Source organism: Palaemon carinicauda, chromosome 1, assembly GCF_036898095.1.
Source record: "Palaemon carinicauda isolate YSFRI2023 chromosome 1, ASM3689809v2, whole genome shotgun sequence".
NCBI classification, from domain to species: domain Eukaryota; kingdom Metazoa; phylum Arthropoda; class Malacostraca; order Decapoda; family Palaemonidae; genus Palaemon; species Palaemon carinicauda.
The window spans coordinates 23126978-23153180 of NC_090725.1; the positions used below are offsets into that span (position 1 = coordinate 23126978).

At 31.0% G+C, this 26203-nt stretch overlaps 1 protein-coding gene across 2 annotated transcripts in view; it reads right to left on the bottom strand.

Annotated features, from left to right (window-relative positions):
* Window positions 1–26203, bottom strand: part of LOC137641622 (probable glutamate receptor) — a 189591-nt gene that overhangs the window by 6112 nt on the left and 157276 nt on the right. For both annotated transcript variants that reach the window (XM_068374363.1, XM_068374355.1), the window contains one exon: window positions 25609–25820. In XM_068374363.1, coding sequence (XP_068230464.1) covers window positions 25609–25820 — 212 coding nt within the window. The remainder of the gene's footprint in view (window positions 1–25608; window positions 25821–26203) is intronic.

Sequence of the window (26203 nt, forward strand, 5' to 3'; positions counted from 1 at the left end):
AAAGAGATACTGATATTGTGGATACAGCTACTCCTGCATTAAGAAAATATGAAGAGATTCTGGTATTGTGGATACAGCTACTCCTGCGTTAAGAAAATATAAAGAGATTCCGATATTGTGGACACAGCTACTACTGCATTAATAAAATATAAAGATATTGAAAGAGATTCTGATATTGTGGATACAGCTACTCCTGCATTAAGAAAATATAAAGAGATTTTGATATTTTGTACACAGCTACTCCTGCATTAAGAAAATATAAAGAGATTCTGATATTGTGGATACGGCTACTCTTGCAAAAAGAAAATATAAAGAGATTCTGATATCGTGGATACAGCTACAACTGCGTTAAGAAAATATAAAGAGATTCAGATATTGTGGATACAGCTACTACTGCATTTATAAAATATAAAGATATTCAAAGAGATTCTGATATTGTGGATACAGCTACTCCTGCATAAAGAAAATATAAAGAGATTTTGATATTGTGGATACAGCTACTCCTGCATTAAAAAAATATAAAGAGATTCTGATATTGTGGATACAGCTACACCTGCCTTAAGAAAATATAAAGAGATTCTGATATTGTGGGAACGGATACTCATGCGTTAAGAAAATATAAAGAGATTCTGATATTGTGGATACAGCTACTCTTGCAAAAAGAAAATATAAAGAGATTCTGATATCGTGGATACAGCTACAACTGCGTTAAGAAAATATAAAGAGATTCAGATATTGTGGATACAGCTACTACTGCATTTATAAAATATAAAGATATTCAAAGAGATTCTGATATTGTGGATACAGCTACTCCTGCATTAAGAAAATATAAAGAGATACTGATATTGTGGATACAGCTACTCCTGCATTAAGAAAATATAAAGAGATTCTGATATTGTGGATACAGCTACTCCTGGGTTAAGAAAATATAAAGAAATTCTGATATTGTGGATACAGCTACTACTGCATAAATAAAATATAAAGATATTCAAAGAGATTCTGATATTGTGGATACATCTACTCCTGCATTAAGAAAATATAAAGAGATTCTGATATTGTGTATACAGCTACTCCTGCATTGTGAAAAATAAAGAGATTCTGATGTTGTGGATACGGCACTCCTGCATTAAGAAAATATGAAGAGATTCTGATATGTGGATACAGCTACTCCTGCATTAAGAAAATATAAAGAGATTCTGATATTGTGGATACAGCTATTCCTGCATTAAGAAAATATGAAGAGATTCTGATATTCGTGGATACAGCTACTCCTGTATTAAGAAAATATAAAGAGATTCTGATATTGTGTATACAGCTACTCCTGCATTAAGAAAAAATAAAGAGATTCTGATATTGTGGATACAGCTACTCCTTCATTAAGAAAATATAAAGAGATTCTGATATTGTGTATACAGCTACTCCTGCATTAAGAAAAATAAAGAGATTCTCATCTTATGTATACAGCTACTCCTTCATTAAGAAAATATGAAGAGATTCTGATATTGTGGACACGGATACTAATGCATTGAGAAATATAAAGAGATTCTGATATCGTGGATACAGCTACTCCTGCATTAAGAAAATATAAAGAAGATTCCGATATCGTGGATACAGCTACTCCTGCATTAAGAAAATATAAGAGATTCTGATATTTTGTAATACAGCTACTCCTTGCATTAAGAAAATATAAAGATATTCTGATATTGTGGATACAGCTACTCTGCATTAAGAAAATATAAAGAGATTCTGATATTTTGGATACGGCTACTCCTGCATTAAGAAAATATGAAGATATTCTGATATTGTGGATACAGCTGCTCTTGCATTAAGAAAATATAAAGAGATTCTGATATCGTGGATACAGCTACTCCTGCATTAAGAAAATATAAAAAGATTCTGATCTTATGTATACAGCTACTCCTGCATTATAAATATATAAAGAGATTCTGATATTGTGGATACAGTTACTCCTGCATTAAGAAAACATAAAGAGTCTCCGATATTGTGGATACAGCTATTCCTGCATTGCATAGAAAATAAGAGATTCTGATATTGTGGATACAGCTACTCCTGCATTATTAAAATATAAAAGATTCTGATATTGTGGATACAGCTACTCCTGCATTAAGAAAATATAAAGAGATAATGATATTGTGATACAGCTATTCCCGGGTTAAAAAAATATAAAGAGTTTCTGATATTGTGGATACAGCTATTTCTTGGTTAAGAAAATATAAGAGATCTGATATTGTGGAATACAGCTACTACTGCATTAATAAAATAAAAGAGATTCTGATATTGTGGATACAGCTACACTTGCATTAAGAAAATATAAAGAGATTCTGATATTGAGGATACAGCTACTCCTGCATAAAGAAAATATAAAGAGATACTGATATTGTGGATACAGCTACTCCTGCATTAAGAAAATATAAAGATATTCTGATATTGTGGATACAGCTACTCCTGCGTTAAGAAAATATAAAGAGATTTTTATATTGTGGATACAGCTATTCCTGCATTAATAGAATATAAAATATTCAAAGAGATTTTGATATTGTGGATACAAGCTACTCCTGCATTAAGAAAATATAAAAAGATTTTGATATTGTGTATACAGCTACTCCTGCATTAAGAAAAAATAAGAGATTCTGATATTGTGGATACGGCTACTCCTGCATTAAAAAAATATGAAGAGATTCTGATATCGTGGATAGAGCTACTCCAGCATTGAGAAAATATAAAGAGATTCTGATATCGTGGATACACCTATTCTTGCGTTACAGAAAATATAAAGAGATTCTAATATTTTGGATACAGCTACTCCTGCATTAAGAAAATAAAAAGATATTCTGATATTGTGGATACAGCTACTCCTACGCTAAGAAAATGTAAAGAGATTCTGGAATTGTGGATACAGCTTTTCCTGCATTACATAAAATATAAAGAGATTCTGATATTGTGGATACAGCTACTCCTGCATTAAGAAAATATAAAGAGATAATGATATTGTGTATACAGCTATTCCCGGGTTAAGAAAATATAAAGAGATTCTGATATTGTGGATACAGCTACTTGGTTAAGAAAATATAAAGAGATTGTGATATTGTGGATACAGTTACTACTGCATTAATAAACTAAAAATAGAGATTCTGATATTGTGGATACAGCTATTATTACGTTAAGAAAATATAAAGAGATTCTGATATTGTGGATACAGCTACTCCTGCATAAAGAAAATATAAAGAGATTCTGATATTGTGGATACAGCTACTCCTGCATTAAGAAAATATAAAGAGATTCTGATATTGTGGATACAGCTACTCCTGCGTTAAGAAAATATAAAGAGATTTTTATATTGTGGATAAAGCTATTCCTGCATAATAGAATATAAAGATATTAAAGAGATTCTGATATTGTGGATACAGCTACTCCTGCATTAAGAAAATATAAAAGAGATTTTGATATTGTGATACAGCTACTCCTGCATTGAGAAAAATATAAAGAGATTCTGATATTGTGGATACGGCTACTCCTGCATCAAGAAAAAATGAAGAGATTCCGATATTCGTGGATACAGCTACTCCTGCGTTAAGAAAATATAAAGAGATTCTGATATTTTGGATACAGCTACTCCAGCATTGAGAAAATATAAAGAGATTCTGATATTGGGGATACACCTATTCTTGCGTTACAGAAAAAATAAAGAGATTTTAATATTATGGATACAGCTACTCCTGCATTAAGAAAATAAAAGAGATTCTGAAATTGTGGATAGAGCTACTCCTACGTTAAGAAAATATAAAGAGATTCTGAATTGTGGATACAGCTTTTGCTGCATTACATAAAATATAAAGAGATTCTGATATTGTGGATACAGCTATTCCGGCATTACATAAAATATAAAGATATTCTGATATTGTATACAGCTATTTCTGCAATAAGAAAATATAAAGAGATTCTGATATTTTGGATACAGCTACTCCTGCGTTAGGAAAATAAAAAGAGATTCTTATATTGTGGATACAGCTACTCCTACGTTAAGAAAATATAAAGAGATTCTGTATTGTGGATACAGCTATTCCTGCATTACAAATATATAAAGAGATTATGTTTTTGTGATACAGCTATTCCTGCATTACATAAAATATAAAGAGATTCTGATATTGTGTATACAGCTACTCCTGCATTAAGAAAATATAAAGAGATTCTGTATTATGGATACAGCTATTCCTGCATTACATAAAATATAAAGAGATTCTGATATTGTCGATACAGTTACTACTGCGTTATGAAAATATAAAGAGATTCTGATATTGTGGATACAGCTACTCCTGCGTTAAGAAAATATAAAGAGATTTTGATATTGTGGATACAGCTACTACTGCATTAAGAAAATATAAAGAGATTCTGATATTGTGGATAGAGTTACTACTGCATTAAGAAAATAAAAAGAAATTCTGATATTTTGGATACAGCTACTCCTGCATTTTAGAAATATAAAGAGATTTTGATATTGTGGATACAGCTACTCCTGCATTAAGAAAATATAAAACGATTATGATATTGTGTATACAGCTACTACTGCATTAGGAAAATATAAAGAGATTATGATTTTGTGGATACAGCTACTCTTGCATTAAGAAAATATAAAGAGATTCTGATATTGTAGATACGGGCACTCATGCGTTAGGAAAATATAAAGAGATTCTGATATCGGGGATACAGATATTCCTGCATATAAAAAACTGTATAGAGATTCTGTTATTATGTATACAGCTACTACTGCATTATGAAAATATAAAAAGATTCTGTTATCGTGGATTCAGCTACTCTTGCATTAAAAAAATATAAAGAAATTCTGATATTGTGGATACAGCTATTCCTGCATTAAGAAAATATAAAGAGAGTCTGATATTATGTATACAGCTACTACTGCATTAAAAAAAATATGAAGAGATTCTGATATCGTATATGCAGCTATTCCTGGGATAAGACAATATAAAAAGATTCTGATATTGTGGATACAGCTACTACTGCATTAAGAAAATATAAAGAGATTCTGATATTATGTATGCATCTACTCCTGTATTATAAAAATATAAAGATATTCTGATATTGTGGATACAGATACTCCTGCATTAAGAAAATATAAAGAGTTTCCGATATTGTGGATACAGCTATTCCTGCAATGCATAGAATATAGAGAGATTCTGATATTGTGGATACAGCTACTCTTGCATTAAAAAATATAAAGAGATTCTGATATTGTGGATACAGCTACTCCTGCGTTAAAGAAAATATAAAGAGATTCTGATATTGTGGATACAGCTACTCCTGCATTGAGAAAATATAAAGAGATTATGATATTGTGGATGCAGCTATTCTTGCGTTACAGAAAATATAAAGAGATTCTAATATTGTGGATACAGCTACTCCTGCGTTAGGAAAATAAGAAGATATTCAGATATTGTGGATACAGCTACTCATACGTTAAGAAAATATAAAGAGACTCTGGAATCGTGGATACAGCTATTCCTGCATTACATGAAATATAAAGAGATTATGATATTGTGAATACAGCTATTCTTGCATTACTTAAAATATAAAGAGATTCTGATATTGTGTATACAGCTAATCTTGCATTAAGAAAATATTAAGAGATTCTGATATTGTGGATACAGCTATTCCTGCATTACATAAAATATAGAGAGATTCTGATATTGTCGATACAGCTACTCCTGCGTTAAGAAAATATAAAGAGATCCTGATATTGTGGATACAGCTACTCCTGCGTTACTCAAATATAAAGATATTTTGATATTGTGGATACAGCTACTACTGCATTAAGAAAATATATAGAGATACTGATATTGTGGATACAGCTACTCCTTCAATAAGAAAAAATAAAGAGATTCTGATGTTGTGGATACGGCTACTCCTGCATTAAGAAAATATGAAGAGATTCTGATATCGTGGATACAGCTACTCCTGCATTAAGAAAATATAAAGAGATTCTGATATTGTGGATACAGCTACTCCTGCATTAAGAAAATATGAAGAGATTCTGATATCGTATATGCAGCTATTCCTGGGATAAGACAATATAAAGAGATTCTGATATTGTGGATACAGCTACTACTGCATTAAGAAAATATAAAGAGATTCTAATATTATGTATGCATCTACTCCTGTATTATAAAAATATAAAGATATTCTGATATTGTGGATACAGATACTCCTGCATTAAGAAAATATAAAGAGTTTCCGATATTGTGGATACAGCTATTCCTGCATTGCATAGAATATAGAGAGATTCTGATATTGTGGATACAGCTACTCTTGCATTAAAAAATATAAAGATATTCTGATATTGTGGATACAGCTACTCCTGCGTTAAAGAAAATATAAAGAGATTCTGATATTGTGGATACAGCTACTCCTGCATTGAGAAAATATAAAGAGATTATGATATTGTGGATACAGCTATTCTTGCGTTACAGAAAATATAAAGAGATTCTAATATTGTGGATACAGCTACTCCTGCGTTAGGAAAATAAGAAGAGATTCAGATATTGTGGATACAGCTACTCCTACGTTAAGAAAATATAAAGAGACTCTGGAATCGTGGATACAGCTATTCCTGCATTACATAAAATATAAAGAGATTATGATATTGTGATACAGCTATTCTTGCATTACTTAAAATATAAAGAGATTCTGATATTGTGTATACAGCTACTCTTGCATTAAGAAAATATTAAGAGATTCTGATATTGTGGATACAGCTATTCCTGCATTACATAAAATATAGAGAGATTCTGATATTGTCGATACAGCTACTCCTGCGTTAAGAAAATATAAAGAGATCCTGATATTGTGGATACAGCTACTCCTGCGTTACTCAAATATAAAGATATTTGATATTGTGGATACAGCTACTACTGCATTAAGAAAATATAAGAGATACTGATATTGTGGATACAGCTACTCCTGCATTAAAAAAAAATAAAGAGATTCTGATGTTGTGGATACAGCTACTCCTGCATTAAGAAAATATGAAGAGATTCTGATATTGTGGATACAGCTACTCCTGCATTAAGAAAATATAAAGAGATTCTGATATTGTGGATACAGCTACTCCTGCATTAAGAAAATATGAAGAGATTCTGATATCGTGGATACAGCTACTCCTGCATTAAGAAAATATAAAGAGATTCTGATATTGTGTATACAGCTACTCCAGCATTAAGAAAAAATAAAGAGATTCTGATATTGTGGATACGGCTACTCATGCATTAAGAAAATATGAAGATATTCTGATATCGTGGATATAGCTACTCCTGCATTAAGAAAATATAAAGAGATTCTGATATGTGGATACAGCTACTCCTTCATTAAGAAAATATAAAGAGATTTTGATATTGTGGACACGGATACTAATGCATTAAGAAAATATAAAGAGATTCTGATATTGTGGATATAGCTACTCCTGCATTAAGAAAATATAAAAGAGATTCGATATCGTGGATACAGCTACTCCTGCATTAAGAAAATATAAGAGATTCTGATATTGTGGAACAGCCACTCATTGCATTAAGAAAATATAAAGAGATTCTGATATTGTGGATACAGCTACTACTGCATTAAGAAAATATGAAGAGATTCTGATGTTACGAATGCAGCTACTCTGCATTAAGAAAATATAAAGAGATTCTGATATTGTGGATACAGCTACTCCTGCATTAAGAAAAAATAAAGAGATTCTGATGTTGTGGATACAGCTACTCCTGCATTAAGAAAATATGAAGAGATTCTGATATGTGGATACAGCTACTCCTGCATTAAGAAAATATAAAGAGATTCTGATATTGTGGATACAGCTACTCCTGCATTAAAAAATATAAAGATATTCTGATATTGTGGATACAGCTACTCCTGCATTAAGAAAATATAAAGAGATTCTGATATTGTGGATACAGCTACTCCTGCATTATAGAAAATATAAAGAGATTCTGATATTGTGGATACAGCTACTCCTGCATTATAAAAATATTAAAGAGATTCTGATATTGTGGATACAGCTACTCCTGAGTAAAGAAAATATAAAGAGATTCTGATATTGTGATAACAGCTACTCTTGCATTAAGAAAATATAAAGAGATTCTGATATTGTGGATACAGCTATTCCCGGGTTAAGAAAATATAAAGAGATTCTGATATTGTGGATACAGCTACTTGGTTAAGAAAATATAGATAGTGATATTGTGGATACAGCTACTACTGCATAAGAAAATAAAAAGAGATTCTGATATTGTGGATACAGCTACTCTTGCGTTAAGAAAATATAAAGAGATTCTGATATTGTGGATACAGCTACGCCTGCATAAGAAAATATAAAGAGATACTGATATTGTGGATACAGCTACTACTGCATTAAGAAAATATAAAGAGATTCTGATATTGTGGATACAGCTACTCCTGCGTTAAGAAAATATAAAGAGTTCTGATATTGTGGATACAGCTATTCCTGCATTAATAGAATATAAAATATAAAGAGATTCTGATATTGTGGATACGGCTACTCTGCATTAAGAAAATATAAAGAGATTCTGATATTGTGATACAGCTATTCCTTCATTACATAAAATATAAAGAGATTCTGATATTGTGATACAGCTATTCCTGCATAAGAAAATATAAAGAGATTCTGATATTGTGGATACAGCTATTCCTGCATTACATAAAATATAAAGAGATTCTGATATTGTCGATACACTACTTCTGCGTTAAGAAAATATAAAGAGATTCCTGATATTTTGGATACAGCTACTCCTGCGTTAAGAAAATTAAAGAGATTTTGATATTGTGGATACAGCTACTACTGCATTAAGAAAATATAAGAGATTCTGATATTGTGGATACAGCTACTCCTGCGTTAAGAAAATATAAAGAGATTTTGATATGTGGATACAGCTACTCCTGCATTGAGAAATATAAAGAGATTCTGATATTGTGGATACAGCTATTCTTTGCATTACATAAAATATAAAGAGATTCTGATATTGTGGATACAGCTATTCCTGCATAAGAAAATATAAAGAGATTCTGATATTGTGGATACAGCTATTCCTGCATTACATAAAATATAAAGAGATTCTGATATTGTCGATACAGCTACTTCTGCGTTAAGAAAATATAAAGAGATCTGATATTGTGGATACAGCTACTCCTGCGTTAAGAAAATTTAAAGAGATTTTGATATTGTGGATACAGCTACTACTGCATTAAGAAAATATAAGAGATTCTGATATTGTGGATACAGCTACTCCTGCGTTAAGAAAATATAAAGAGATTTTGATATTGTGGATACAGCTACTCCTGCATTGAGAAAATATAAAGAGATTCTGATATTGTGGATACAGCTATTCTTGCATTAAGAAAATATAAGAGATTCTAATATTTGGATACAGCTACTCCTGCGTTAGAAAATAAAAAGATATTCTGATATTGTGGATAGAGCTATTCCTACGTTAAGAAAATATAAAGAGATTCTTGTATTGTGGATACAGCTATTCCTGCATTACATAAAATACAAAGAGATTTGTTATTTTGGATACAGCTACTTGCATTAATAAAATATAAAGAGATTTTGATATTGTGTATACAGCTACTCCTGGATTAAGAAAATATAAAGAGATTCTGTATTGTGGATACAGCTATTCCTGCATTACATAAAATATAAGAGATTCTGATATTGTGGATACAGTTACTACTGCATTATGAAAATATAAAGAGATCTGATATTGTGGATACAGCTACTCCTGCGTTAAGAAAATATAAAGAGATTCTGATATTGTGGATACAGCTACTCCTGCATTAAGAAAATATAAAGAGATTCTGATATTGTGGATACAGCTATTCTTGCATTAGAAAATATAAAGAGATTCTGATATTGTGGATACAGCTACTCCTGCGTTATGAAAATATAAAGAGATTCTGATATTGTGGATACAGCTACTCCTGCATTAAGAAAATATAAAGAGATTCTGATATTGTTATACAGCTATTCCTGCATTAATAAAATATAAAGAGATTCTGATATTGTGATACAGCTACTCCTACGTTAAGATAATATAAAGAGATTCTTGATATTGTGGATAGAGCTATTCCTGCATTAATGAAATATAAAGAGATTCTGATATTGTGGATACAGCTACTCCTGGATTAAGAAAATATAAAGAGATTCTGTATTATGGATACAGCTATTCCTGCATTACATAAAATATAAAGAGATTCTGATATTGTGGATACAGCTACTCCTACGTTAAGAAATATAAAGAGATTTGTATTGTGGATACAGCTATTCCTGCATTAGAAAATATAAAGAGATTTGTTATATTGTGATACAGCTATTCCTGCATTAATAAAATATAAAGAGATTCTGATATTGTGGATACAGCTACTCCTGGATTAAGAAAATATAAAGAGATTCTGTATTATGGATACAGCTACTCCTGCATTAAGAAAATATAAAGAGATTCTGATATTGTGGATACAGTTACTACTGCGTTATGAAAATATGAAGAGATTCCTGATATTGTGGATACAGCTACTCCTGCGTTAAGAAAATATAAAGAGATTCTGATATTGTGGATACAGCTACTCCTGCATTAAGAAAATATAAAGAGATTCTGATATTGTGGATACAGTTACTACTGCGTTAAGAAAATATAAAGAGATTCTGATATTGTGGATACAGCTACTCCTGCATTAAAAATATAAAGAGATTCTGATATTGTGGATACAGCTACTCCTGCATTAAGAAAATATAAAGAGATTCTGATATGGTGATACAGCTACTACTGCATTAGAAAATATAAAGAGATTCTGATTTTGTGGATACAGCTACTCCTGCATTAAGAAAATATAAAGAGATTCTGATATTGTGGATACAGCTACTCCTGCGTTAAGAAAATATAAAGAGATTCTGATATGGGATACAGCTACTCCTGCATTAAAAAATATAAAGAGATTCTGTTATTATGTATACAGCTACTACTGCATTATGAAAATATAAAGAGATTCTGATATTGTGGATACAGCTACTCCTGCATTATAAAAATATAAAGAGATTCTGATATGTGGATACAGCTACTCCTGCATTAAAAAATATAAAGAGATTCTGATATTATGTATACATCTACTACTGCATTAAAAAATATAAAGAGATTCTGATATTGTATACAGCTACTCCTGATAAGAAATATAAAGAGATTCTGATATTGTGGATACAGCTACTACTGCATTAAGAAAATATAAAGAGATTCTGATATTGTGGATACAGCTACTCCTGCATTAAGAAAATATAAAGAGATTCTGATATTGTGGATACAGCTACTCCTGCATTAAGAAAATATAAAGAGATTCTGATATGTGGATAGAGTTACTACTGCATTAAGAAAATAAAAAGAATTCTGATATTTGGATACAGCTACTCCTGCATTAGAAATATAAAGAGATTTGATATTGTGGATACAGCTACTCCTGCATTAAGAAAATATAAAAGATTCTGATATTGTGATACAGCTACTACTGCATTAGGAAAATATAAAGAGATTATGATTTTGTGGATACAGCTACTCTGCATTAAGAAAATATAAAGAGATTCTGATATTGTAGATACAGCTACTCATGCGTTAAGAAAATATAAAGAGATTCTGATATCGGGGATACAGCTATTCCTGCATATAAAAAATATAAAGAGATTCTGATTATGTGGATACAGCTACTACTGCATTAGAAAATATAAAGAGATTCTGTTATGTGGATCAGCTACTCTGCATTAAGAAAATATAAAGAAATTCTGATATTGTGGATACAGCTATTCCTGCATTAAGAAAATATAAAGAGATTCTGATATATGTATACAGCTACTACTGCATTAAAAAATATGAAGAGATTCTGATATCGTATATGCAGCTATTCCTGATAAGAAATATAAAGAGATTCTGATATTGTGGATACAGCTACTACTGCATTAAGAAAATATAAAGAGATTCTGATATTATGTATACAGCTACTCCTGTATTATAAAAATATAAAGATATTCTGATATTGTGGATACAGCTACTCCTGCATTAAGAAAATATAAAGAGTTTCGATATTGTGGATACAGCTATTCCTGCAATGCATAGAATATAGAGAGATTCTGATATTGTGGATACAGCTACTCTGCATTAAAAAATATAAAGAGATTCTGATATTGTGGATACAGCTACTCCTGCGTTAAAGAAAATATAAAGAGATTCTGATATTGTGGATACAGCTACTCCTGCATTAGAAAATATAAAGAGATTATGATATTGTGGATACAGCTATTCTTGCGTTAAGAAAATATAAAGAGATTCTAATATTGTGGATACAGCTACTCCTGCATTAGGAAAATAAGAAGATATTCAGATATTGTGGATACAGCTACTCATACGTTAAGAAAATATAAAGAGATTCTGATATTGTGGATACAGCTATTCCTGCATTACATGAAATATAAAGAGATTATGATATTGTGATACAGCTATTCTTGCATTACTTAAAATATAAAGAGATTCTGATATTGTGTATACAGCTATCTTGCATTAAGAAAATATAAGAGATTCTGATATTGTGGATACAGCTATTCCTGCATTACATAAAATATAAGAGATTCTGATATTGTGGATACAGCTACTCCTGCGTTAAGAAAATATAAAGAGATCTGATATTGTGGATACAGCTACTCCTGCGTTACTCAAATATAAAGAGATTTGATATTGTGGATACAGCTACTCCTGCATTAAGAAAATATAAGAGATTCTGATATTGTGGATACAGCTACTCCTTCATAAGAAAATATAAAGAGATTCTGATATTGTGGATACAGCTACTCCTGCATTAAGAAAATATGAAGAGATTCTGATATCGTGGATACAGCTACTCCTGCATTAAGAAAATATAAAGAGATTCTGATATTGTGGATACAGCTACTCCTGCATTAAGAAAATATGAAGAGATTCTGATATCGTATATGCAGCTATTCCTGATAAGAAATATAAAGAGATTCTGATATTGTGGATACAGCTACTCCTGCATTAAGAAAATATAAAGAGATTCTGATATTGTATACAGCTACTCCTGCATTATAAAAATATAAAGAGATTCTGATATTGTGGATACAGATACTCCTGCATTAAGAAAATATAAAGAGATTCGATATTGTGGATACAGCTACTCCTGCATTAAGAATATAGAGAGATTCTGATATTGTGGATACAGCTACTCTTGCATTAAGAAAATATAAAGAGATTCTGATATTGTGGATACAGCTACTCCTGCGTTAAGAAAATATAAAGAGATTCTGATATTGTGGATACAGCTACTCCTGCATTGAGAAAATATAAAGAGATTATGATATTGTGGATACAGCTATTCTTGCGTTAAGAAAATATAAAGAGATTCTGATATTGTGGATACAGCTACTCCTGCGTTAGGAAAATAAGAAGAGATTCTGATATTGTGGATACAGCTACTCCTACGTTAAGAAAATATAAAGAGATTCTGATATTGTGGATACAGCTATTCCTGCATTACATAAAATATAAAGAGATTATGATATTGTGGATACAGCTATTCTTGCATTACTCAAAATATAAAGAGATTCTGATATTGTGTATACAGCTACTCTTGCATTAAGAAAATATAAGAGATTCTGATATTGTGGATACAGCTATTCCTGCATTACATAAAATATAGAGAGATTCTGATATTGTGGATACAGCTACTCCTGCATTAAGAAAATATAAAGAGATCTGATATTGTGGATACAGCTACTCCTGCATTAAAATATAAAGAGATTCTGATATTGTGGATACAGCTACTCCTGCATTAAGAAAATATAAGAGATTCTGATATTGTGGATACAGCTACTCCTGCATTAAAAAAAAATAAAGAGATTCTGATATTGTGGATACGGCTACTCCTGCATTAAGAAAATATGAAGAGATTCTGATATCGTGGATACAGCTACTCCTGCATTAAGAAAATATAAAGAGATTCTGATATTGTGGATACAGCTACTCCTGCATTAAGAAAATATGAAGAGATTCTGATATTGTGGATAGAGCTACTCCTGCATTAAGAAAATATAAAGAGATTCTGATATTGTGGATACAGCTACTCCAGCATTAAGAAAAAATAAAGAGATTCTGATATTGTGGATACAGCTACTCATGCATTAAGAAAATATGAAGATATTCTGATATCGTGGATATAGCTATTCCTGCATTAAGAAAATATAAAGAGATTCTGATCTTATGTATACAGCTACTCCTTCATTAAGAAAATATAAAGAGATTTTGATATTGTGGACACGGATACTAATGCATTAAGAAAATATAAAGAGATTCTGATATTGTGGATATAGCTACTCCTGCATTAAGAAAATATAAAAAGATTCGATATGTGGATACAGCTACTCCTGCATTAAGAAAATATAAGAGATTCTGATATTTTGTAAACAGCCACTCATTCATTAAGAAAATATAAAGATATTCTGATATTGTGGATACAGCTACTACTGCATTAACAAAACATGAAGAGATTCTGATGTTGGATGCAGCTACTCTGCATTAAGAAAATATGAAGAGATTCTGATATCGTGGATACAGCTACTCCTGCATTAAGAAAAAATAAAGAGATTCTGATGTTGTGGATAGCTACTCCTGCATTAAGAAAATATGAAGAGATTCTGATATGTGGATACAGCTACTCCTGCATTAAGAAAATATAAAGAGATTCTGATTTGTGGATACAGCTACTCCTGCATTATAAAAATATAAAGATATTCTGATATTGTGGATACAGCTACTCCTGCATTATAAAAATATAAAAGATTCTGATATTGTGGATACAGCTACTCCTGAGTAAGAAAATATAAAGAGATTCTGATATTGTGATACAGCTACTCTTGCATTAAGAAAATATAAAGAGATTCTGATATGTGGATACAGCTATTCCCGGGTTAAGAAAATATAAAGAGATTCTGATATTGTGGATACAGCTATTTCTTGGTTAAGAAAATATAGATAGTGATATTGTGGATACAGCTACTACTGTAATAATAAAATAAAAAGAAATTTTGATATTGTGGATACAGCTACTCTTGCGTTAAGAAAATATAAAGAGATACTGATATTGTGGATACAGCTACGCCTGCATAAAGAAAATATAAAGAGATACTGATATTGTGGATACAGCTACTACTGCATTAAGAAAATATAAAGAGATTCTGATATTGTGGATACAGCTACTCCTGCGTTAAGAAAATATAAAGATGTTCTGATATTGTGGATACAGCTATTCCTGCATTAATAGAATATAAAGATATTCAAAGAGATTCTGATATTGTGGATACGGCTACTCTTGCATTAAGAAAATATAAAGAGATTCTGATATTGTGATACAGCTATTCCTTCATTACATAAAATATAAAGAGATTCTGATATTGTGTATACAGCTATTCCTGCAATAAGAAAATATAAAGAGATTCTGATATTGTGGATACAGCTATTCCTGCATTACATAAAATATAAAGAGATTCTGATATTGTCGATACAACTACTTCTGCGTTAAGAAAATATAAAGAGATCCTGATATTTTGGATACAGTTACTCCTGCGTTAAGAAAATTTAAAGAGATTTTGATATTGTGGATACAGCTACTACTGCATTAAGAAAATATATATAGATTCTGATATTGTGGATACAGCTACTCCTGCGTTAAGAAAATATAAAGAGATTTTGATAATGTGGATACAGCTACTCCTGCATTGAGGAAATATAAAGAGATTCTGATATTGTGGATACAGCTATTCTTTCATTACATAAAATATAAAGAGATTCTGATATTGTGTATACAGCTATTCCTGCAATAAGAAAATATAAAGAGATTCTGATATTGTGGATACAGCTATTCCTGCATTACATAAAATATAAAGAGATTCTGATATTGTCGATACAACTACTTCTGCGTTAAGAAAATATAAAGAGATCCTGATATTGTGGATACAGTTACTCCTGCGTTAAGAAAATTTAAAGAGATTTTGATATTGTGGATACAGCTACTACTGCATTAAGAAAATATATATAGATTCTGATATTGTGGATACAGCTACTCCTGCGTTAAGAAAATATAGAGATTTTGATAATGTGGATACAGCTACTCCTGCATTGAGAAAATATAAAGAGATTCTGATATTGTGGATACAGCTATTCTTGCATTACAGATAATATGAAGAGATTCTAATATTTTGGATACAGCTACTCCTGCGTTAGGAAAATAAAAAGATATTCTGATATTGTGGATAGAGCTATTCCTACGTTAAGATAATATAAAGAGATTCTTGTATTGTGGATACAGCTATTCCTGCATTACATAAAATACAAAGAGATTATGTTATTTTGAATACAGCTATTCTTGCATTACATAAAATATAAAGAGATTTTGATATTGTGTATACAGCTACTCCTGGATTAAGAAAATATAAAGAGATTCTGGTATTATGGATACAGCTATTCCTGCATTACATAAAATATATAGAGATTCTGATATTGTCGATACAGTTACTACTGCATTATGAAAATATGAAGAGATCCTGATATTGTGGATACAGCTACTCCTGCGTTGAGAAAATATAAAGAGGTTTTGATATTGTGGATACAGCTACTACTACATTAAGAAAATATAAAGAGATTCTGATATTGTTAATACAGCTATTCCTGCATTACATAAAATATAAAGAGATTCTGATATTGTGTATACAGCTACTCCTACGTTAAGATAATATAAAGAGATTCTTGTATTGTGGATAGAGCTATTCCTGCATTACATGAAATATAAAGAGATTCTGATATTGTGTATACAGCTACTCCTGGATTAAGAAAATATAAAGAGATTCTGGTATTATGGATACAGCTATTACTGCATTACATAAAATATAAAGAGATTCTGATATTGTGGATAGAGCTACTCCTACGTTAAGATAATATAAAGAGATTTTTGTATTGTGGATACAGCTATTCCTGCATTACATAAAATACATAGAGATTATGTTATTTTGAATACAGCTATTCCTGCATTACATAAAATATAAAGAGATTCTGATATTGTGTATACAGCTACTCCTGGATTAAGAAAATTAAAGAGATTCTGGTATTATGGATACAGCTATTCCTGCATTATATAAAATATAAAGAGATTCTGATATTGTCGATACAGTTACTACTGCGTTATGAAAATATGAAGAGATCCTGATATTGTGGATATAGCTACTCCTGCGTTAAGAAAATATAAAGAGATTTTGATATTGTGGATACAGCTACTACTACATTAAGAAAATATAAAGAGATTCTGATATTGTGGATACAGTTACTACTGCGTTAAGAAAATATAAAGAGATTCTGATATTGTGGATACAGCTACTCCTGCATTTTAAAAATATAAAGAGATTCTGATATTGTGGATACAGCTACTCCTGCATTAAGAAAATATAAAATGATTATGATATGGTGTATACAGCTACTACTGAATTAGGAAAATATAAAGAGATTCTGATTTTGTGGATACAGCTACTCCTGCATTAAGAAAATATAAAGAGATTCTGATATTGTGGATACGGCCACTCCTGCGTTAAGAAAATATAAAGAGATTCTGATATCGGGGATACAGATACTCCTGCATATAAAAAACTGTATAGAGATTCTGTTATTATGTATACAGCTACTACTGCATTATGAAAATATAAAAAGATTCTGATATGGTGGATACAGCTACTCTTGCATTATAAAAATATAAAGAGATTCTGATATAGTGGATACAGCTACTCCTGCATTAAAAATATAAAGAGAGTCTTATATTATGTATACATCTACTACTGCATTAAAAAAAATATAAAGAGATTCTGATATTGTACAAACAGCTACTCCTGGGATAAGACAATATAAAGAGATTCTGATATTGTGGATACAGCTACTACTGCATTAAGAAAATATAAAGAGATTCTGATATTGTGGATACAGCTACTCCTGCATTAAGAAAATATAAAGAGATTCTGATATTGTGGATACGGCCACTCCTGCGTTAAGAAAATATAAAGAGATTCTGATATCGGGGATACAGATACTCCTGCATATAAAAAATATAGAGATTCTGTTATTATGTATACAGCTACTACTGCATTATGAAAATATAAAGAGATTCTGATATGTGGATACAGCTACTCTGCATTATAAAAATATAAAGAGATTCTGATATAGTGGATACAGCTACTCCTGCATTAAAAAATATAAAGAGAGTCTTATATTATGTATACAGCTACTACTGCATTAAAAAATATAAAGAGATTCTGATATTGTACAAACAGCTACTCCTGGGATAAGAAATATAAAGAGATTCTGATATTGTGGATACAGCTACTACTGCATTAAGAAAATATAAAGAGATTCTGATATTGTGGATACAGCTACTCCTGCGTTAAGAAAATATAAAGAGATTCTGATATTGTGGATACAGCTACTCATATGTTAAGAAAATATAAAGAGGTTTTGATATTGTGGATACAGCTACTACTATATTAAGAAAATATAAAGAGATTCTGATACTGTGGATACAGCTACTCTTGCATTATAAAAATATAAAGAGATTCTGATATAGTGGATACAGCTACTCCTGCATTAAGAAAATATAAAAGATTATGATATTGTGTATACAGCTATACTGCATTAGGAAAATATAAAGAGATTCTGATTTTGTGGATACAGCTACTCCTGCGTTAAGAAAATATAAGAGATTCTGATATTGGGATATAGCTACTCCTGCATTAAGAAATATAAAGAGATTCTGATATTGTGGATACAGCTACTACTGCATTACAAAATATAAAGAGATTCTGATATTGTGGATACGGCTACTTCTGCGTTAAGAAAATATAAAGAGATTCTGATATCGGGGATACAGATACTCCTGTATATAAAAATATAAAGAGATTCTGATATTGTATACAGCTACTACTGCATTATGAAAATATAAAAAGATTCTGATATCATAGATACAGCTACTCCTGCATTAAGAAAATATAAAGATATTCTGATATTGTGGATACAGCTACTCCTGCATTAAGAAAATATAAAGAAATTCAGATATTGTGGATACAGCTACTCTTGTTAAGAAAATATAAAGAGATTCTGATATTATGTGGATACAGCTACTCCTGCATTAAGAAAATATAGAAATATTATGATATTGTGATACAGCTACTACTGCATTAGGAAAATAAAAGAGATTCTGATATTGGTATACAGCTACTCCTGCATTATGAAAATATAAAGAGAGTCTAATATATTGTGGATACAGCTACTACTGCATTAAAAAAATAAAAAGATTCTGATATTGTGGATACAGCTACTCTTGAGTTAATAAAATATAAAAGATCATGAATTGTGGATACAGCTACTACTGCATTAGGAAAATATAAAGAGATTCTGATATTGTGGATACAGCTACTCCTGCATTAAGAAAATATAAAGAGATTCTGATATTGTGGATACAGCTGCTCCTGGGTTAACAAAATATAAAGAGATTCTGATATTGTGGATACAGCTACTACTGCATTAATAATATATAAAGAGATTCTGATATTGTGGATACAGCTACTCTTGCGTTAAGAAAATATAAGAGATTCTGATATCGGGGATACAGCTACCCCTTCATAAAGAAAATATAAAGAGATTCTGATATTGTGTATACAGCTACTTCTGCATTAAGAAAATATAAAGAGATTCGGATATTGTGGATACAGCTACTCCTGTTAAGAAAAGATAAAGAGATTCTGATATTTTGGATACAGCTACTCCTGCGTTAAGAAAATATAAAGAGATTTTGATATTGTGGATACAGATACTACTGCATTATTAAAATATAAAGAGATTCGGATATTGTGGATACAGCTACTCCTGCATTAAGAAAATATAAAGATATTCTGACATTGTGGATACAGCTACTCCAGCATTAAGAAAATATGAAGAGATTCTGATATCGTGGATACAGACACACCCGCATTAAGAAAATATAAAGAGATTCTGATATTGTGGATAGGGCTACTCCTGCATTAAAAAAATATAAAATAAAGAGATTTTGATATCGTGGATGCAGCTACTTTTGCATTAAGAAAATATAAAGAGATTCTGATCTTATTTATACAGCTACTCCTGCATTAAGAAAATATAAAGAGATTCTGATATTGTGGATACAGATACTCCTGCATTAAGAAAATATATAGAGATTCTGATATTGTGGATACAGCTACTCCTGCATTAAGAAACTATAAAGAGATTCTGATATTGTGGATACAGCTACTCCTGCATTAAGAAAATATAAGAGATTCTGATATTTTGTAAACAGCTACTCTTGCATTAAGAAAATATAAAGAGATTGATATTGTGGATACAGCTACTCCTGCATTAAGAAAATATAAAGATATTCTGATATTGTAGACACACCTACTACTGCATTAACAAAATATAAAGAGATTCTGATATTTTGTATACAGCTACTCGAGCATTAAGAAAATATAAAGAGATTCTGATATTGTGGATACGGCTACTCCTTCATTAAGAAAATATGAAGAGATTCTGATATTGTGGATACAGCTATTCTTGCAATAAGCAAATATAAAGAGATTCTGATATTGTGGATACTGCTACTACTGCATTAAGAAAATATAAAATAAAGAGATTCTGTATCGTGGATACAGCTACTCTTGCATTAAGAAAATATAAAGAGATTCTGATCTTATTTATACAGCTACTCCTGCATTAAGAAAATATAAAGAGATTCTGATATTGTGGATACAGATACTCCTGCATTAAGAAAATATATAGAGATTCTGATATTGTGGATACAGCTACTCCTGCATTAAGAAACTATAAAGAGATTCTGATATTGTGGATACAGCTACTCCTGCATTAAGAAAATATAAAGAGATTCTGATATTGTCGATACAGCTATTCCTGCATTGCATAAAATATAGAGAGATTCTGATATTGTGGATGCAGCTACTTCTTGGCTAAGAAAATATAAAGAGATTCTGATATTGTGGATACAGATACTCTTGCGTTAAGAAAATATAAAGAGATCCTGGTATTGTGGATACAGCTACTCATGCGTTAAGAAAATATAAAGAGATTTTGATAATGAGGATACAGCTTCTCTTGTATTGAGAAAATATGAAAAGATTCTGATATTGTGGATACAGCTATTCTTGCGTTAAGGAAAATATAAAGAGATTCTAGTGTTGTGGATACAGCTACTCCTGCGTTAGGAAAATAAAAAAATATTTTGATATTGTGTATACAGCTACTCCTGCATTAAGAAAATATAAAAAGATTTTGATATTTTGGAAACAGCTATCCCTGCATTACATAAAACATAAAGAGATTCTGATATTGTCGATACAGCTACTCCTACGTTAAGAAAATATAAAAAGATCTTGATATTGTGGATACAGGTACTCCTGCGTTGTGAAAATATAAAGAGATTTTATATTGTGGATACAGCTACTCCTGCGTTAAGACAATATAAAGAGATTTTGATAATGTGGATACAGCTACTCCTGCACTGAGAAAATATAAAGAGATTCTGATATTTTGTATACAGCTATTCTTGTGTTAGAGAAAATATAAAGAGATTCTGATATTGTGGATACAGCTACTCCTGCATTAGGAAAATAAAAATATATTCTGAACTTGTGGATATAGATACTCCTACGTTAAGAAAATATAAAGAGACTCTGATATTGTTGATACAATTAATCCTGCGTTCGGAAAATGTAAAATGATTCTGATATTGTTGATACAGTTAGTCCTTCGTTCAGATGATATAAAACGATTCTGATATTGCGGATACAGCTCTTCTTAGGTTAGGAAAATATAAGGAGATTACAGTATTGTGGATACAGCCACTCCTTTGATAAGAAAATACAAATAGATTCTGATATTGTGGATACAGCTACTCTTGCATTAAGAAAATATAAAGAGATTTTGATATTGTTTATACAGCTACTCCTGCGTTAGGAAAATATAAAGAGATTCTGATATTGTGGATACAGCTACTCATGCGTTATGAAAATATGAAGAGATTCTGATATTGTGGATACTGCTACTCCCGTGTTAGGAAAATGTAAAGATATTCTGATATTTTGGATACATCTACTCCTGCGTTAGGAAAATATAAAGAGATTCTAATATTATGGATACAGCTACTCCTGTGATAGGAAAATATAAAGATAATCTGATATTGTGTATACAGCTATCCGTGTGTTAGGAAATTATACAAAGATTCTGATATTGTGGATACAGTTACTCTCGCGATAAGAAAATATAAAGAGACTCTGATAATGTGGATATAGCTACTCAAACGTTAAAAAAATCTAAAGAGATTTTGATGTTGTGGAAACAGCTACTCCTGCATGAAGAAAATATAAAGTGATTCTGATATTGTGGATACAGCTACTCTTGCGATAAGAAAATATAAAGAGACTCTGATATTTTGGATATAGCTACTCAAACGTTAAGAAAATATAAAGAGATTTTGATGTTGTGGATACAGCTACTCATGCATGAAGAAAATATATAGAGATTTTGATATTGTGGACACAGCTATTCCTGCGTTAAGAAATTATAAAGAGATCCTGATAGTGTGGATACAGCTACTCAAATATTAAGAAAATATAAAAGAGATTTTGATATTGATACAGCTACTCCAGCGTTAAGAAAATACTGAGAGATTCTGATATTGTGGATACAGCCCGCTCCCATGTTAAGAAAATATAAAGAGATTCTGATGGGGTGGATACAGATATTCGTGCATTAAGAAAATATAGAAAGATTCTGATATTGTGTATATAGCTGTTCCAGCGTTAAGAAAATATAAAGACATTGTGATATTGTGAATGCAGCTGTTCCCACGTTATGAAAACAAAGAGATTCTAATATATTGGATACAGCTATTCTCGCATTAAGAAAATATAAAGAGATTTTGATATTGTGGATACAGCTACTCCTGCGTTAAGAATATATAAAGAAATTCTGATATTGTGGATACAGCTACTCATGCATTAAGAAAATAAAAAGAGATTCTGATATTGTGGATACAGCTACTCATGCATTAAGAAAATATGATGAGATTCTGATATTGTGGATACGGCTACTCCTGCATTAAGAAAATATAAAGAGATTCTGATATTTTGGATACAATGAGCCCTGCTTTAAGATAATTTAAAGAGATTCTGATATTGTGGATACAGCTACTACTGAATTAAGAAAATATAAAGAGATTCTGATATTGTGGATACAGTTACTACTGCGATTAGAAAATATAAATAGATTCTGATATTGGGGAAACAGGTACTCCTGCTTTGAGAAAATATAAAGAGATTCTGATATTTTGGATACAGCTACTCTTGCGCTATGAAAATATAAAGAGATTCTGATATTGTGGATATTGCTACTCAAACGTTAAGAAAATCTAAAGAGATTTTGATGTTGTGGATACAGCTACTTCTGCATTAAGAAAATATAAAGAGATTCTGATATTGTGGACACAGCTATTCCTGCGTTAAGAAATATAAAGAGATTCTGATATTGTGTATACAGCTACTCATGCATTAAGAAAATATCAAAGAACTTCTGATATTATCGATACAGGTACTCTTGCGTTTGAAAAATATAAAGAGATTCTGATATTGTGGATACAGCTACTTCTGCATTAAGAAAATATAAAGAGATTCTGATATGGTGGATGCAGCTATTCCTGCATTAAGAAAATATAGAGAAATTCTGATATTGTGGATATAGCTGTTCCCACATTAAGAAAATATTGAGAGATTCTGATATTTTGGATGCATCTGTTCCCGCGTTAAAAAAATATAAAGAGATTCTGATATGATGGAAGCAGGTATTCCTGCGTTAAGAAAATATAAAGAAATTCTGATATTTTGGATACAGCTACTCCTGCGTTAAGAAAATATAAAGAGATTCTAATATTGTCGATACAGGTACTCCTGCATTAAGAATATACAAAGAGATTCTGATACTGTGGATACAGTTACTCCTCTTTTAAGAAAATATTATGAGATTCTGATATTGTGGATACAGCTACTCCTGCGTTAGGAAAATATAAAGACATTCTGATATTGTGGATACAGTTAGCCCTGCTTTAAGATAATATAACGGGAATCTGATATTGTGGATATAGCTACTACTGAATTAAGAAAATATAAAGAGATTCAGATAATGTGGATACAGTTACTACTGCGATAAGAAAATATAAATAGAGTCTGATATTGTGGATACAGCTACTCCTGTTTTAAGAAAATATAAAGAGATTCTGATATTTTGGATACAGCTTGTCTTGCGCTATGAAATTATAAATAGATTCTGATATTTTGGATACAGAGACTCCTGCGTTAGGAAAATATAAAGAGATTTTGATATTGTGGATACAGGTACTCATGCATTAGGAAAATATAAAGAGATTCTGATATTCTGGATACAGCCACTCCTGCGTTAAGAAAAAATAAAGAGAGTCTGATATTGTGGATACAGCTACTCCTACTTTATGAAAATATAAAGAGATTCTGATATTGTGGATACAGCTACTCCTGCATTATGGAAATATAAAGAGATTCCGATATTGTAGATACAGCTACTCCTGCGTTATGAAAATATTGAGAGATTCTGATATTGTTGATACAGCTACTCCTGTATTAGGAAAATATAAAGAGATTATGATATTGCGGATACAGGTACTCCTGCGTTATGAAAATATAAAGTGATTCTGATATTGTGGACATAGCTACTCCTGCATTAGGAAAATATAAAGAGATTCTGATATTGTGAAGTCATGGTTGAAATTAATTTTGTGTTTTTTGTTGTCAATGAAGCAATTACATGCGCAGCTACAGTACATGCTAGGACTTCTCTTATCCTTAGTAGTTATATGCATTTATAGATTTGTAATTGGAGATGTTACGCTTATTGTGGATACAGCTATTCCTGGTTTAGTCAAAAAATGAGTTATTTTGAGTGCTCTGAAGACATGGTTGAGAAAAATTTAGTAGGATTTAAAGAATAATGTTCATGTGGTATTGGATGTTAATACGTTTTTTAGACATGTTCGTATAGTTTGCTTTCTATTGTTTTTCAGATAGTCTCACCATTCGTATCCTACAAATAAAGGTGATAAAACGAGACAGAGTTCTTATCTATTTTTCTTAGCCAATGAAGGATTTATATGCAATACTACATACTGACACTTATCTTATCCTTAGGGGTCATATATATTTAAATGTTTGGGGCCTATGACTGCTAGTCCAAGAGCCTATGACTGCTAGTCTAAGAGCCCCCGGCCGGAGCTAAGCTTCAGGCAATCTGTGCGTGTGTGTGTGTGCATTTAAATGGAATTGTACTTAAAGGGTAATCAAAGATATAATATATAATTTATACATATCACACTGACCTGTATTGCAAAAGGCTGCTACAGTAAGCCATATAATTTCAGATAGATGCTTCTCTTCATGGTATGGTGACTGACGAAGTCCAAAAAGTAGGCTGAGGCAGAGTATTAGTCCAAACAGCATGACCAGTAACCAAACTGGCCAAGTGAATTCTTTGGTGTAGCTGTTCCCGACATTCTCGAGGGCTGGAACATGTCTCATCAACAGATGATACCTGTATAGGTTAGGAATTTAGTAGTTATGAAGGTCTTCTAACATTTTTGGCTCAGCTTCATTTCTTATAGATATGCTAATTAACTTTTAGGTACAATTGGCATGTTAACTAGGAATTATTATTATTTTTTTTTTTTTTAAGAATTTTGAAATAATTATTCTCGTCTTGATATCTTTCCAAGTTTACTTTTCATTACTCTAATGTGTTAGATCCATCATTTTTGGTCTATTTCAATATTAATTGAGATTTATTGACTTTTTGAAATAATTCCATGTTCAACTTTTCATACTTTAATGTATTAGATCTATAACTTTTGTTGTATTCCAATTGGAAATGAGCTTTACTGACTTTTCATCATGCATTGGTTCATACATATATGTATT